Source organism: Biomphalaria glabrata, chromosome 1 (genome assembly GCF_947242115.1).
Source record: "Biomphalaria glabrata chromosome 1, xgBioGlab47.1, whole genome shotgun sequence".
Lineage (NCBI taxonomy): Eukaryota > Metazoa > Mollusca > Gastropoda > Planorbidae > Biomphalaria > Biomphalaria glabrata.
In genome coordinates this window covers 62234975-62248084 of record NC_074711.1, presented here as the reverse complement: position 1 = coordinate 62248084, position 13110 = coordinate 62234975, and the positions used below count along the sequence as shown (strand labels likewise).

General features: G+C 33.1%; 1 protein-coding gene across 8 annotated transcripts in view; it reads right to left on the bottom strand.

The window, feature by feature from the left end:
• LOC106075822 (polycystic kidney disease protein 1-like 1) overlaps nucleotides 1–12416 on the bottom strand; it is a 183267-nt gene extending 170851 nt beyond the window's left edge. For 5 of the 8 annotated variants that reach the window (XM_056006470.1, XM_056006495.1, XM_056006484.1 and 2 more), the window contains exons 1-3: nucleotides 12124–12416; nucleotides 4175–4269; nucleotides 2774–2809 (exon numbers count right to left, since the gene is read on the bottom strand). In XM_056006470.1, the coding sequence (XP_055862445.1) occupies nucleotides 2774–2809; nucleotides 4175–4250 (112 nt within the window). In that variant the 5' untranslated portion in view covers nucleotides 4251–4269; nucleotides 12124–12416. Of the gene's footprint in view, nucleotides 1–2773; nucleotides 2810–4174; nucleotides 4270–10657; nucleotides 10770–12123 lie in introns of all 8 variants that reach the window. The other 3 variants (XM_056006474.1, XM_056006510.1, XM_056006503.1) reach the window with 3 other exon arrangements.
• Nucleotides 12417–13110: the final 694 nt, after the last annotated feature.

The window sequence follows — 13110 nt, the reverse complement described above, 5'->3', positions numbered from 1 at the left end:
CAAGTGTACTTGCATATGATGAGGATGTGAGAAAGACTTGCTACTCAGTCTGCAACCCACTGCACAGTTCCCCAGCGGAGGTCATTGGGGCGGTGATGACCCTCCCACGGAACGCATTGTCAGATTTTAGGAATATGGAGTGCCCCCAGTGGACTTGGCCTCCGGCCTTGGATGGGTAGGGGGTACCCAGTGCATTGACTTAAGGTACCGTGATTCATGACCAAACAGATGTGATTAAATGATTATATAGTTGTTGGTGTGATAGTAAGTGTATGTGTTTTGCGTGGCTGGTAGTGCAGTGTGTGTGCCTGTGTATGAAATGACCAGTGGACCTTGAGTGTACATGCTTGAGTGAACAGCAGTGTGTCAGGGACTGTGTGTAAAAGGAAGTCAGGGTATAGAGAACAAGTGGCTGGAGTAAAGAGCATAAATAAGGACGAATAAAATCATTGTGTTTATTGAAGCTCGTGTTGTTTTAGTCTATTACATGGTGTCAGAAGTGGGATGATCTACTTTTTCAATGACACCCTCATCTTCCATTCTTCTCAATTCATTTTTTAATTCCTCACGTAGTGCCGCTGGGACTTTCCTTGCTGCGTGTACAACAGGTTTAATGTTGGAATTGACCTTTATAGTATATTCCTCTTCCATGCAGCCTAAGCCAGTAAATACATCTGCGTAGCCTGAGAGTGTATCATCCTCTATAAAGTTAACTCTTCTGATTAAATTCATTTGTTGGCAGCCTGGTAGACCCATAATTGGCTTTGAATGTGTCTCCACAATTTGAAATTCTATTATGGCTGTCTTACTTTTAACAGTACATTTAATGTGTGCTTTGCCAACAACCTTCAATCTTTCTCCACTGTAAGTAGTAAGTTTGGATGTTGATTTGAGAAGTTTCTTTCTTTTTAATTGCTTGAAGATTCTGTATGGAAAAATATTGACTTGTGCTCCAGTATCTAACGTGAATGTGACTGCATGGGTCAACTCACTTGTTATTGTTGAAAAGAAAGGAGGTGTTCTTCTGGCCTGGAATGTCTAAGCAGATTATAGACATGGTATCAACATGTGCAGTGTGTAACGAACACCAGAAGTCCCAGCAAAAGGAGCCATTGTTACCACATGATGCTCCTGTACTTCCTTGGGAAAAAATTAGAGCTGATAATTTTGAGTATCTCGGTAAAAACTATTTGCTACTTGTAGATTACTATAGTAATTTTTTTGAGATAAATATTATCCCAACACTAAAGGCTTCAGATGTGATCATACATATGAAATCACAATTTGCTCGACATGGTATTCCAAGGTAAGTAATTAGTGAAAATGGACCCTCATTTGCTTGTCAAGAATTTCTGAAATTTTCTAAAAGCTGGGGATTTAAGCACATTACGTCTAGCCCCAGATTTCCACAATCTAATGGTATGGCAGAACGGGCCATACAAACAGTGAAGCAGCTTCTAAATAAAGCTAGAACGTCGGGTCAAGACCCATATATGGCCCTCTTGCAATTTCAAAATGCTCCATGCCCTGATGGACCTTCACCTGCACGGCTGCTCATGGGCCGCCGTCTGAGGACAAATCTTCCGACAACGGAGGCCTATCTCAGACCTCAAATCCCAGACAAAAAAGAAAATGCTTGGAAAACAAGAAAAAGTAATCAAGCAAAATATTACAACAAAACAGCGAGGCGCACCGAGCGACCATACATTCAGCCTGGGAGCAAAGTGTGGATGCAAAAGAAGCCTGGCGATTTATGGGAACCAGCAGTGGTCAGCTCAGAAGCGGAGACCCCGAGATCATACTGGGTAAAAACACCGAATGGGATAACATACCGAAGAAATAGAAGGATGTTAAGAGACACGTACAAAATCAAGGGTCATGCCTGATTTTTTTTAAATGGACACCCCAGAGACAGTCATTAATGGTCAAACCACACAGCCAGAGAACGTGAGCGATACAAATGTGCAACAGGAACAGACTAACACTACCAATCCGCCGCCTGTAGTAACTCGATATGGTAGGCAAGTTTGGCCACCAGTATGTTACCCTGACGCAGATAATTAGATACATGTATATCTTTTTATTATTATGCAATTTGTATATAATTTATGTCTATTTGTAAACCTAGACTGTTGTTGTTGTTTTTTACTACACATTTTATAATTTATATTGTTACTATTGATAATATTAACAATTGAACATTCTGTTGTGTTAAACATGTATTCAGTTTACTCATTTGTTTATAGTGAGACAGAAATCATTTGTATAGTCAATTGATATCTCAAAGCTTTTAAGGAGGGAGATGTGATAGTAAGTGTATGTGTTTTGCGTGGCTGGTAGTGCAGTGTGTGTGTCTGTGTATGAAATGACCAGTGGACCTTGAGTGTACATGCTTGAGTGAACAGCAGTGTGTCAGGGACTGTGTGTAAAAGGAAGTCAGGGTATAGAGAACAAGTGGCTGGAGTAAAGAGCATAAATAAGGACGAATAAAATCATTGTGTTTATTGAAGCTCGTGTTGTTTTAGTCTATTACAGTTGGGGGCCTTCAGACAGAGGGGTCTGTGAAGAGCCTATTCCTCATCCTGGTAACGGGATAAAAGGGATTTGTTTTATCTCGAACCTTATGGACATCTCAACGAGAGTTATATATATACTTCTATCTAGCTATTTTTATAATGATAAATTCTTTTTTTTTCTCTGACACTTCTTCCAATGAAGCTGACAATGATATTTTTCTCAAAGAGTCCATAAATTTGAAAAAAACATTTCCTACACAAATTGTCTTGAACAGTAAATTCAACTGTAAATCCTGTAAAAAGAATGTAAATTTTATCCAGTCAATTTAACCTAGATGCTATTTTTTTATAAAAAGCATGTCACCAAAAACATTTTAGTTTAAGTTTTTTTCTTATCAATATTATCAATAGAGCTATAAAGAAAGGTTAAGCAATGTCTAAGGTATGTATTTATTGTTATTAGGTTCCAAGTCGAATAGACCTACTGAGCTGCAATGACACCTAAGTTGAAAAAGAAAAAGACTTTACAAAAGAAACTTTAAAAAAATAATAATTAAAAAAAATAAATAAAATAATTGACACTAACTAGATGCCTGAAAAAGATTATCCATGGCATTTTGTAATAGCTCTGTTAACATTTATTTTTTGTTTCTAATCATTTTGTTCAAAAAAAAAGATGCTATTTGGATTACAACATTTTGAGCTAAAATGTCAAGGTTTTTTTCAGACCTTTGTGAACCTTCTTTCTCCTAGACTATTCTTTTGCTTGGTCACCCCTATGTCAATAGCTAAATTTTTATGTGAAGGTACTCCTTTATATTGTTGACCTTTCCATTACACCTTGTATAGGAGGGTAACATCATGAGCTCATTACACCAGTTCACACAAACCCTAGCCAGAACTCTAGAGCTTATGGCTCCAGTTATGTCAATTTAAAAAAAAAATAAGCAATCTATTTGTGGCATTCAGACCTATGTTTGAGTAATTACTAAATTATTTTAAATGCATTTCAGACATATTAAATTTGTCAACAAATCAGAATGAAATTTCCTTTTCAAACCAATAATCAAAACCCTTTTGTTATTATAGAAATGTTTTAGTTTATTACAAGACAAGAGCCAGGGATGAAGTGAGTTTTTAGCCTTTTGAATGCTAGGTGGACTTGTTATGAAAAAACCTCAATGAAAATTTGGTATAGGTAGTAAAAGATCATTTGCTAAACAATTAGTTTAACAGCAAGTAAATGTAAGAGTGTACATGTATTTTTTTATTTTTTTTTACACCTTTTGGATGCTCTTTCAGATTTGAAGATAATTCCATCTTTGCCCAAACCTCCCCTGGAATAATAAACAATGGCAGCTGGCAGGGTTCAAACCCAGGACCATCATGACTATTATACAATAGTCCAGAGCGTGTAACACAAGACCAGGCAGCCATTCTTTAAGAGTATAACAAACTTTAGTGAAGAGGTAGAAATAATCTGGTAAATATTTATATATATAATTCTATGTAAAAAAATAAATTTCAGTAAAATTATACATTTAAAAACTTATGTTTTTTTGAAGATCAAAAATATTTTAATCTCAGTTTTAAATAATGTAATTATGTAATATTATTTGAATGTCTAATTATTGTAGTTTCTATTTTAATTTTCTTACCATTACACAATCCAAGAAAAATTAAATAAAATGTTAAACCATAATTGAATGGTGTACACAAAGGAACAAACTCCATCTTTTCTGTTTTCACATATCTGAAAATAAATTTAAAAAAATGTTAATTAAAATAAAAAATGTATTTAGTGGCTACACTTCAAGTAGATTTAAAGTTTTGCTACAATTATCCTGTTCACATTTAACATAAACTTGAATTATCTTCATTATCTTTATGTTCATCATACTAACAGTTTAATATATTCAAATAATATTATATATTTTGCAATTCAAATTATGAATCATTTAATAATTGATTAAGCTGACCAGGAAAAGTGGAGAGATTTGGATACGCGAACTGTCATAGCACCCCTACAAAAGTCAAGGGACAGACGAAGATGAATGAGGATGAACTGACTATAATAGTGTTTTCAATATGCTGAAACTACAGTATATATGGTAGTCTAAGAGAATTGGTTGCAGAATGTAAGCCTTCACAAGGTGACCAATGTGTGTTTACTCTATAAAGGATGGACATTGTGGTTGTTAAATAAGCCCTTGTAAAATATATCTGTAGATGAGCATAATTAGGGCCTACAACAGCAAACTTTTACAGTGTGAATGTAGGCCAAGGATATTTAGAATCTAAGATTGGTTTATAGATCTAATAGAATTTAAGTACACATCTACTTTTGTTTATTACTAAGATAGGCCACAAGATGACACTTTCATAATTTAGTTACATTTTTGTATACATATATCTAGACCAGTGGTCTTCAACCTTTTTGACCCACCGCCCCCTTTTGATATTTTTTCTCTTTAAAAATTTCAACAGCCTCCCCCTCTTTCACAGACAAATACTAGTAAGGAAATGGGAGAAGGCAAATTCAAATAAAATTGTCATATTTTTTTTTAAATTGTTCCGTAGTTCTGTTTTTGCATTTTTTAACATTAATATCTTTAGATTTAATTTTAAATTAAGTTTAATATTTAATACAGATTTTATTATTGTTGAATTCATTAAAAAAATCAACTTCAGCTAATGGGGGCTTTGTGCCTCATGCAGTTTGACAATATTACATACTGGTATGTCACGTTTTAAATTAATCAAAGCAAGGCGAAAGTCTCCTCTAGTGACTATGTACACTCTATCTTTTTGCTTACTCATTAAGATTTTTACAGCACTAAATCCAGTTTCAACTATTTATGTTGAGGGAAATGCTAAAAATTACAATTTTTGACCACAATTTTGTATTTAACAGGAACATTTAAATGTAGTCATATCTCAGTTGTGCTTCCTATATTAACATCCTTTTTTACTGATGCTTTTATTGGAATGAGATTTAATAAATAAAGCTGTGGGCCAAACTTCTAGCAACAAAATGTTTCCTGTGAATCATAGTAAATTATAAACAATTTCTGGATTTTCCTTTTTTTGTATAATTTATGAAGCCTTTGTAGCATCCAGCCATTGATGGTCCCCCATCCTTATTAACACAAAAAAAAAAAGTCTACTAAAGTTTAAAAAGATTCACCTTTTGTGTCACAGATAAGTTTTTAAAGAAAAAGCTTCTTATTAGCACCATGAAAATATTTTACATCATAACAAAGAAGAATTATAAATCAAAGTTGATTCATCCATTTGTAAAGAAAATTGTGTAATTTGTAGTTTCCTTTTAAGTTATTGCTTAACATCACAGGCCACTACATCAATCCTTCTTTGAATCAAAGTGTCTCATATCATTGTCTAATATTTTATTAATTTAAAATAAATAAATAATATTTAATAATTTAGAACAAATGCAGATTGAGGTTGGAGGTCAGACTTGGGTTTTTCCAATGACGTGATGACATCTGTCACTCAAACCAAAGTCAGCTTGCATGTGATAGAAAACTATGATTTGATTGGTTACGCCACCAGAAGTAAGAAAACAGACACTAGGTGGAGAACAAAGAATCAGGATATAGAATCTAAATTCTTCAGTCTATCTGGAGATTTCATAGGGTCAGTGGCGTCACTAGGGGGTGCGGTCTTCACCGGGTGACACCCGTTAGGGGATGACACCCAAGTAAAAAAATGCACTTTGTGAAAAACTGACAATTGAAAAAATAAACAACAGTGGCTAAATATTAGAACATGTTATTCACAATTAATAATAAGATTTATATAGGCCTCCTTTTTTTTTTTTTTTCATTTCAACTAAACATATTTTAATTTTTATTTCTTCATGAAATTCTATCAAAATGTTCAAAATGGTATATCATAATTAATATCGCAAGGAAAACGTAAAACCTTACTTTCATATGTATACCAGCTGCATGTATGTATATGAACACTGCTTTGATTTTTAAAAAGTGTTTTAATTGAATCCATTGAATTTGTAGCTAGCACCGTAATATCATGCCAACCAATAGTCACTGTTTAACGAATGACGACATACTTAAGGCATAAAATATTATGAAATCTAACTTGTAATTAAGGTAATTTTTTTAGAATCTAGGAAAGTAAATAAGTGGCCATTTAGATTTCTGAAGATGGTGATGTAATTTCATTTTTCTGTAAAATAAGCTTTAGCCAAGATGAAAGAAATATTGCAATGTGTCAGTTGAATAATATATGTGTATATTTTAGGGAATTTTTCTTTTTGGCATGTGCCAATTTCACATGATTTACGAAGGAGCAAAAGGAAAGGTATGCCAGTTGTCAAAAGATTGGTTCTGAGGTTCTGATGCTTCCTAATTGGGACTATTTAGTCTTTTAATAGCAAAAAAACTATTATTTTGTTGTCGACTCTTTTTAACTAATTGTATAAAAATGAAATAGAACTTTGTGACCTAATTTAATGTGTGGTTGAAATAAAGTCCGAAATTGGAATATTAAAGATGTATGAAGATTATATCTGGATTGGAAAATTGGAAAACAAGGGCATCCAGCTACAAATACAATTGATAAGGAAGTTGTTGCTATGATTGATGTAAAGAAGAAAAACAATGAAAAGATATATTGCACGGACTGTTTCTATAGAAGCAGAAAATTTGACACTTTGTGACTATATAACAAGTTTTTATTGAATAAAGAATTTCCTTGAGAAGATGGAAATGTTATGTAGCTGAAACTGAAATACTTCTTTCGTTCTGAAACTATAGCCACTAGAGATATCTTATCTTATCTTATATAATACAGACGTTACTTCAAAAAAGAAGATGATTACGTCCTACGCGTCATGCATTTAGTCATGCATATTAACCAATGACTTAAATTCTGCCAAGTCACTGGTTTTCCTGGCTAGCTCAGGCAACCCATTCCATGCTCTAATAGCACTAGGGAAGAAGGAGTATTTGTACAAATTTGTCCTAGCATATTTGACGAGGAATGTGCCTTTATCTTTGTGTCTTTCAGAGTATTTTATTAAATTTTGTTTTTGTATTTGAAGATTATGGTTCAGTGTCTTATGTATGATTGCTACTTTACTTTTGAGCCTTCTGTCCTGAAGGCTTTTTAAATTTAGTGATTTTACTAAAGGTGTTACTTTAGTCAAATGTGAATATTCGTTTGTTGTGAATCTCACTGCTCTATTTTGTGTCTGTTCCAGTTTCTTAATGTTTTCTTGAGTTGAGGGGTCCCAAACGGAGGATGCATATTCTATTATTGGCCTAACCAAGGTTAAATAACATTTTAGTTTTATGTTCTTATTTGATTTATTTGATTTTTTTATTTTACCTATCTTTAGGCCTAGTTTATTTTTGTGGGGGAAGATGTACTAGGAGGCCAAAGATACACAAAACTAGGCCTATCTTTAAAATATTGACAAAGTGGTGCTCAATTAAACCTTTTATTTAACAAAAGCATAACACCTTAGTGAACAGTGTTATAAAAAAAGGCTCTTCTAAAAAAAAACAACACTATGATTCAGAAGACAAAAAATTGTATTAAAAACAAGAAGAAAATGTCCGGCGAGTAATCCCAAGATGCAGGACTCACTATGTAAGAAGAGAAAAAGAGGTTCATTTTTATATGCATTGATCGTAACGCTGAGCTTCACCTCCTACTGGAAGCAAGCATTGATGTAGCATAGACATTTGGAGTAATCATTGATGTAGCAGATATATTTGGAGCAATCATTGATGTAGCAGATACATTTGGAGCAATCATTGATGTATCAGGTACATTTGGAGCAATCATTGATGTAGCAGATACAGTTGGAGCGATCATTGATGTTGCAGATACATTTAGAGCTATCATTGATGTAGCAGATACATTTGGAGCAATCATTGATGTAGCAGATACATTTGGAGCTATCCAACCAGAAATTCTTTAGTTCAACAACCGATTGTAGATGTCAGTTTCTAAATATTAGTATATATTATGATTTTCCAAAAGGCGACATTCAAACAAAAATACCAAGACTGAGAAGAAATTTAAAGGTAGTAAAAGATATTCTTGAAGAAAATAACAATTGACATGCATGATTCATATGCCACAAAAAACTAAAAGAATATCTCTGAATCATTTAACAAAGCCTTCAACCTTTTCTTACCATCTGCACATGTTTGGCAGCAAGTGAAAAAAGATTTTTAAAATTAAAATTAAAAACTTTTTGAGACAAAGGCACCAATGACACTTTCACAAAAGGAATTTTATTAAAAATGAAATCTTTAAAGACATTATCTTTGATCACGTTAAAGATACGTTTTCAAGTTTCAAATCCAGAAAACAAAACAGTGTAATTTACATATAGTTGCATTGTTGTGAAATTGAAGTATAGATTAATGGTAATGTCTTCGATTCCGAAGATTAATGATGAGTGCAGAGTTTCACATGACTACACAAACCCAGTGTAGATAAATTGTAATGATTTCAAAGTTGTTCAACAATCAAATAACGTAGGTAAATATAAACTATATGTATTGCAGTTCATCAAACAACCGATAAAAAAAACAGGATTTCTTAATGGGGGGGGGGGGGGGGCGAAGGGTGACACCCTGAGCCGACCACACCGGCTGACACTCACCCTAGTGATGCCACTGCATAGGGTTAAGATGTATTACTTTTGAACTAGAATCTAGTAGTTAATTTGATGAATGTTTTATGTTAGATACAGTTTACTTTTGTAAATACTGTACAATACATTTTGTGTTTCCTAGTTAATAATTAAAGTTCTGTATTTGAATTAAAGGATCTTCACTTATTCAATCTACTAGATAATATTAGATCTAGAGATAAAGAATCCCCGGCATGTCACAGTAATACATCTTATCAGCTGACATTTTCAATTAAAGTTTATTTCATCTTATCAGCTGACAACTTCAAGTAAGGTTTGTTATTTTAGCACCTCTCAGCACCATCAATGAATTAGCACTTCTTCAGCACATATATCCACAAGAAGAGAATTCGCAACATATTTAAATATATATTCAAAGCAAGATAAACCTGTGACACACATATTGATATTTATTTCAAAAGCTCATTGAGATCTTGATGCATCACTGTGAAAATGACTTCACATAAAACTGGAATGATCAATTTTTTAACAACATCATGAGACTTGTTGTTTTTTTAAGCTCTGCAATATTGTAAGAGGCCAACTAAACCATCTTCTGCTTTGCTGTTTTTTTATATACTGTTTGAATAAGCAAGCATTTTTTTTATTGCTCATGAAGATTCTTCAAGATTTGTGCATTTTGTCAGGAAGCTTGCAATTAGTTTCTGAAGCCAATACTGTTTCATGGCCTCATTTGAAAATGTTTTAATACAAAATAGACACACTGGCATATGTTTATCTTGTGGTGATTCAATAAAACCCATGGAAAGAGAAGTAACTGCATACTGGCGAGTTTTTCTCTTGGCTGACATTATCAATGTTTTCTTTGTTAAATAAATATTAAATTATTGTATTTAAATGTTAGCTATGACATTTTTAAAAATTAACATTACATATTAATATATTCACAAGCTTATTACCTTGTTTTTATATTTAAAAATAAACTTTAATGCACATAAAAAAATACACTACAAACTACACCTATAGTCTATAGAATTGATGATAAATATATGACTCCCAGCAGCCACCATTTTCATGAAATATATTAACAAGCTTATTACCTTGTTTTTATATCAAATAATAAACTTTTACGTACATAAGATTAAAAAAATACACTAAAATTACCCTTATAGTTTTAAAAAATATATATTTATCATCATTTCTACAGAACCTTTGACTCCCAGAGGCCACCAATTTCATGAAACCGTCCCATTGAAGACTACTGATCTGGACTATTGAATACTCTAGATCTATAATTTTAGACACTTAAATGTAAATTTATATCTATCTAGAATAATCTAGATTATATATTGATCTAGCCTATATATCTAGGCTACAGTGGCATAGCATCCATGGCGCAAAGGGGTAGAATGAACCCAGGACCACGACCATGAGGGGCTTGCAGCCTGTGGCATAGCAGCCGTATTTTCAGCTAGATTTTGTGTACCTGTTAGTGGCTGTTTTGATGAAGAAACTGCATTCATCAGGCTTATTGTGATAGTGGGTAGCTGTTCAATAATCATTAACTTTTAAGACACGATCACTTGCACAAGCAATAACTGAATTATTAAAAGAAGTAGCTTAATTACATAAAAGGTACACTACTAGCAATTAAATGTCTTTTTGGTAAATGTAACGATATAGACTTCTCGATTTTTATGTCTCATACTAAATGTGTCTATTTGGTGGGGTGGGGGGTGGGTGGAAAGGGAGGTCCACCAAAATATTACTGAATTTGGGCCCACGGGTACCTTGCTACGCCACTGCTAGGCTACTAGAGTCTACTCATCTCGACTAGATCTACTTATGATCAACATATCTATATAACCAATATATAATACTTATATAAATAAATCTAGAGGGAGAGAGAGAAAGAGATCTAGATCTATGTCTATATAGATTATGTCTATATAGATTATAGTTCGATCTCTCTCTCTCTCTCATTTATATATATATTTCGACCTAGAATATGCTATAATTGTATTGACATTATAGAATAAAATATATAATCTAATTTGGCCTATAGATCTAGATTAATCTAGAATCTATGTCAGTATGTCTTTTTATGTCTCTATGTGAGTATGTCTAAATCAAGAGGTCTAGAATAAAAATCATGAAAAGTAACAATTTTAGTCTATCTAGCTCTAGATCTCTATAATACTATAGGTCAGTAGAGTAGGGATATCAAAGTACCTACTATATTTTTTTTATATAGATCTAGATCTAGAAATAATCTAGATATTAATATAGGCTATCTGACTGTTCCGCCGCTATCTGAAATATTCTGAAAGGCTAGATCTAGAGACTTGACCCTCCTAGAATCTAGATCTATAGTAGGCTATAGGCCTATTATATATAATATTATATATATATAATATAATTATATATAATAATGTATATAAATATATTCATAATAAGTATATAAATATATTCTAGGCTCCAGATTTAGACCTAGTATTATTAATTACTAATTATAGTCTAGGCCAACTATTATCGTATCCTAATTCTGTGACTAGTCTGTCACTATGTCAGTGTCAGTATGTGACATGTCATTAGTCATGATTGTCACAGTTAGTGCCCGGAATAGTGGTACGTTGTAAAAATAATGTAAGACGATCTAGAAATTCTAATACTGGGTCCTGGGTAATAATAGAGAATCTATCTCTAAGTCTAACTTAACCCTATAGTCCTATCCGGGCTATACTCCTATAGCCTACGGCTATACTATAGAATAGTGACGTAGTCGTATAGACTAGATTTCTAGACTCTCTAGAGGTAGATCTAGTAAAACTAAGAAAACATCATTGATTTTATTGCAAATTACTATCCTAGATAAGTAGAGTTCTAGACACTCTAACTCTACTGACTCTACTAGTCCAATCTCTAGTCTAGGTGAGCGCTCACAGTACTCACACTTGTAGATCAATACGTTTCTTTGATAGGCCTTTTATCACATGGCATTCCTTCGATTTAAACTCTTGATCAAACAAACCAAATGACAAATGTAATACATTCAAAGAAATGAGCTTTTGTACTTTTTTTCAAGTTAATAAAATAAACATTGCTAGTCTTGTTAACTTTAAAACCAAGAATTTAGACTCTATCGAGTTATGTATATAACGACAAAGTGTATCATGTAGCCTATGTTGTCTTTAGACTTTAGAGCTAAAAGTTTTGTAACAATATCATTTTCAACTTCCGAAAACTCACTCTTAGAAAGTAGTCCTTCAAAACAGAAAGGTAATATCTGTAAACAAATGTCATGATGGTGTTTAAAATGTTTAATGGAGAAGAGTTTTTAGAAGATTTGTTGCTTTTGAATTAATTTTTTTTATAAAGTAATGTAAACTGACGTTGAAAACAATTTCAAATATAATTTATTATTCGTTTTTTAAAGAACTACTTTCTGTCGCGATAGGAAACAAAAGTGTACTTCTGGCACTTTGAGATGAACGTTCAATGATCCCGTCCCCAAACAAGCATATATAACTTGTAAATAATATTTGTAGATGGATTTGTCGATATAAAAATCTCCCAATACTAACAAGCTCTATCAAATTTCGGATAACCAAACAGCTTTGATCACTTGTTGAAGTGCTCTTATATAGCTGCCCACAGGTTGATACGTCGCATGTCAGTGTTCAGGCTTACTCCAACGTAAGTCTGGTATCCAAAAGAGTTGGATGGACTCAGGAGGGTCTAATAAATATCAAATCACTGTGGGATCCGGCATCAATCCCCCCCCCCCATAAACGTTCGAGTGGGGGGGGGGGGCGGTCCAATTTATTTGTAGAAATCACAGCTTGCTAACGGAATCAATTAAATACCTATATGATTTAAACGTATTATTGATATTTTAACCGATCTTTATATTATGTCGTTCCCCTGTTGACCGATTGG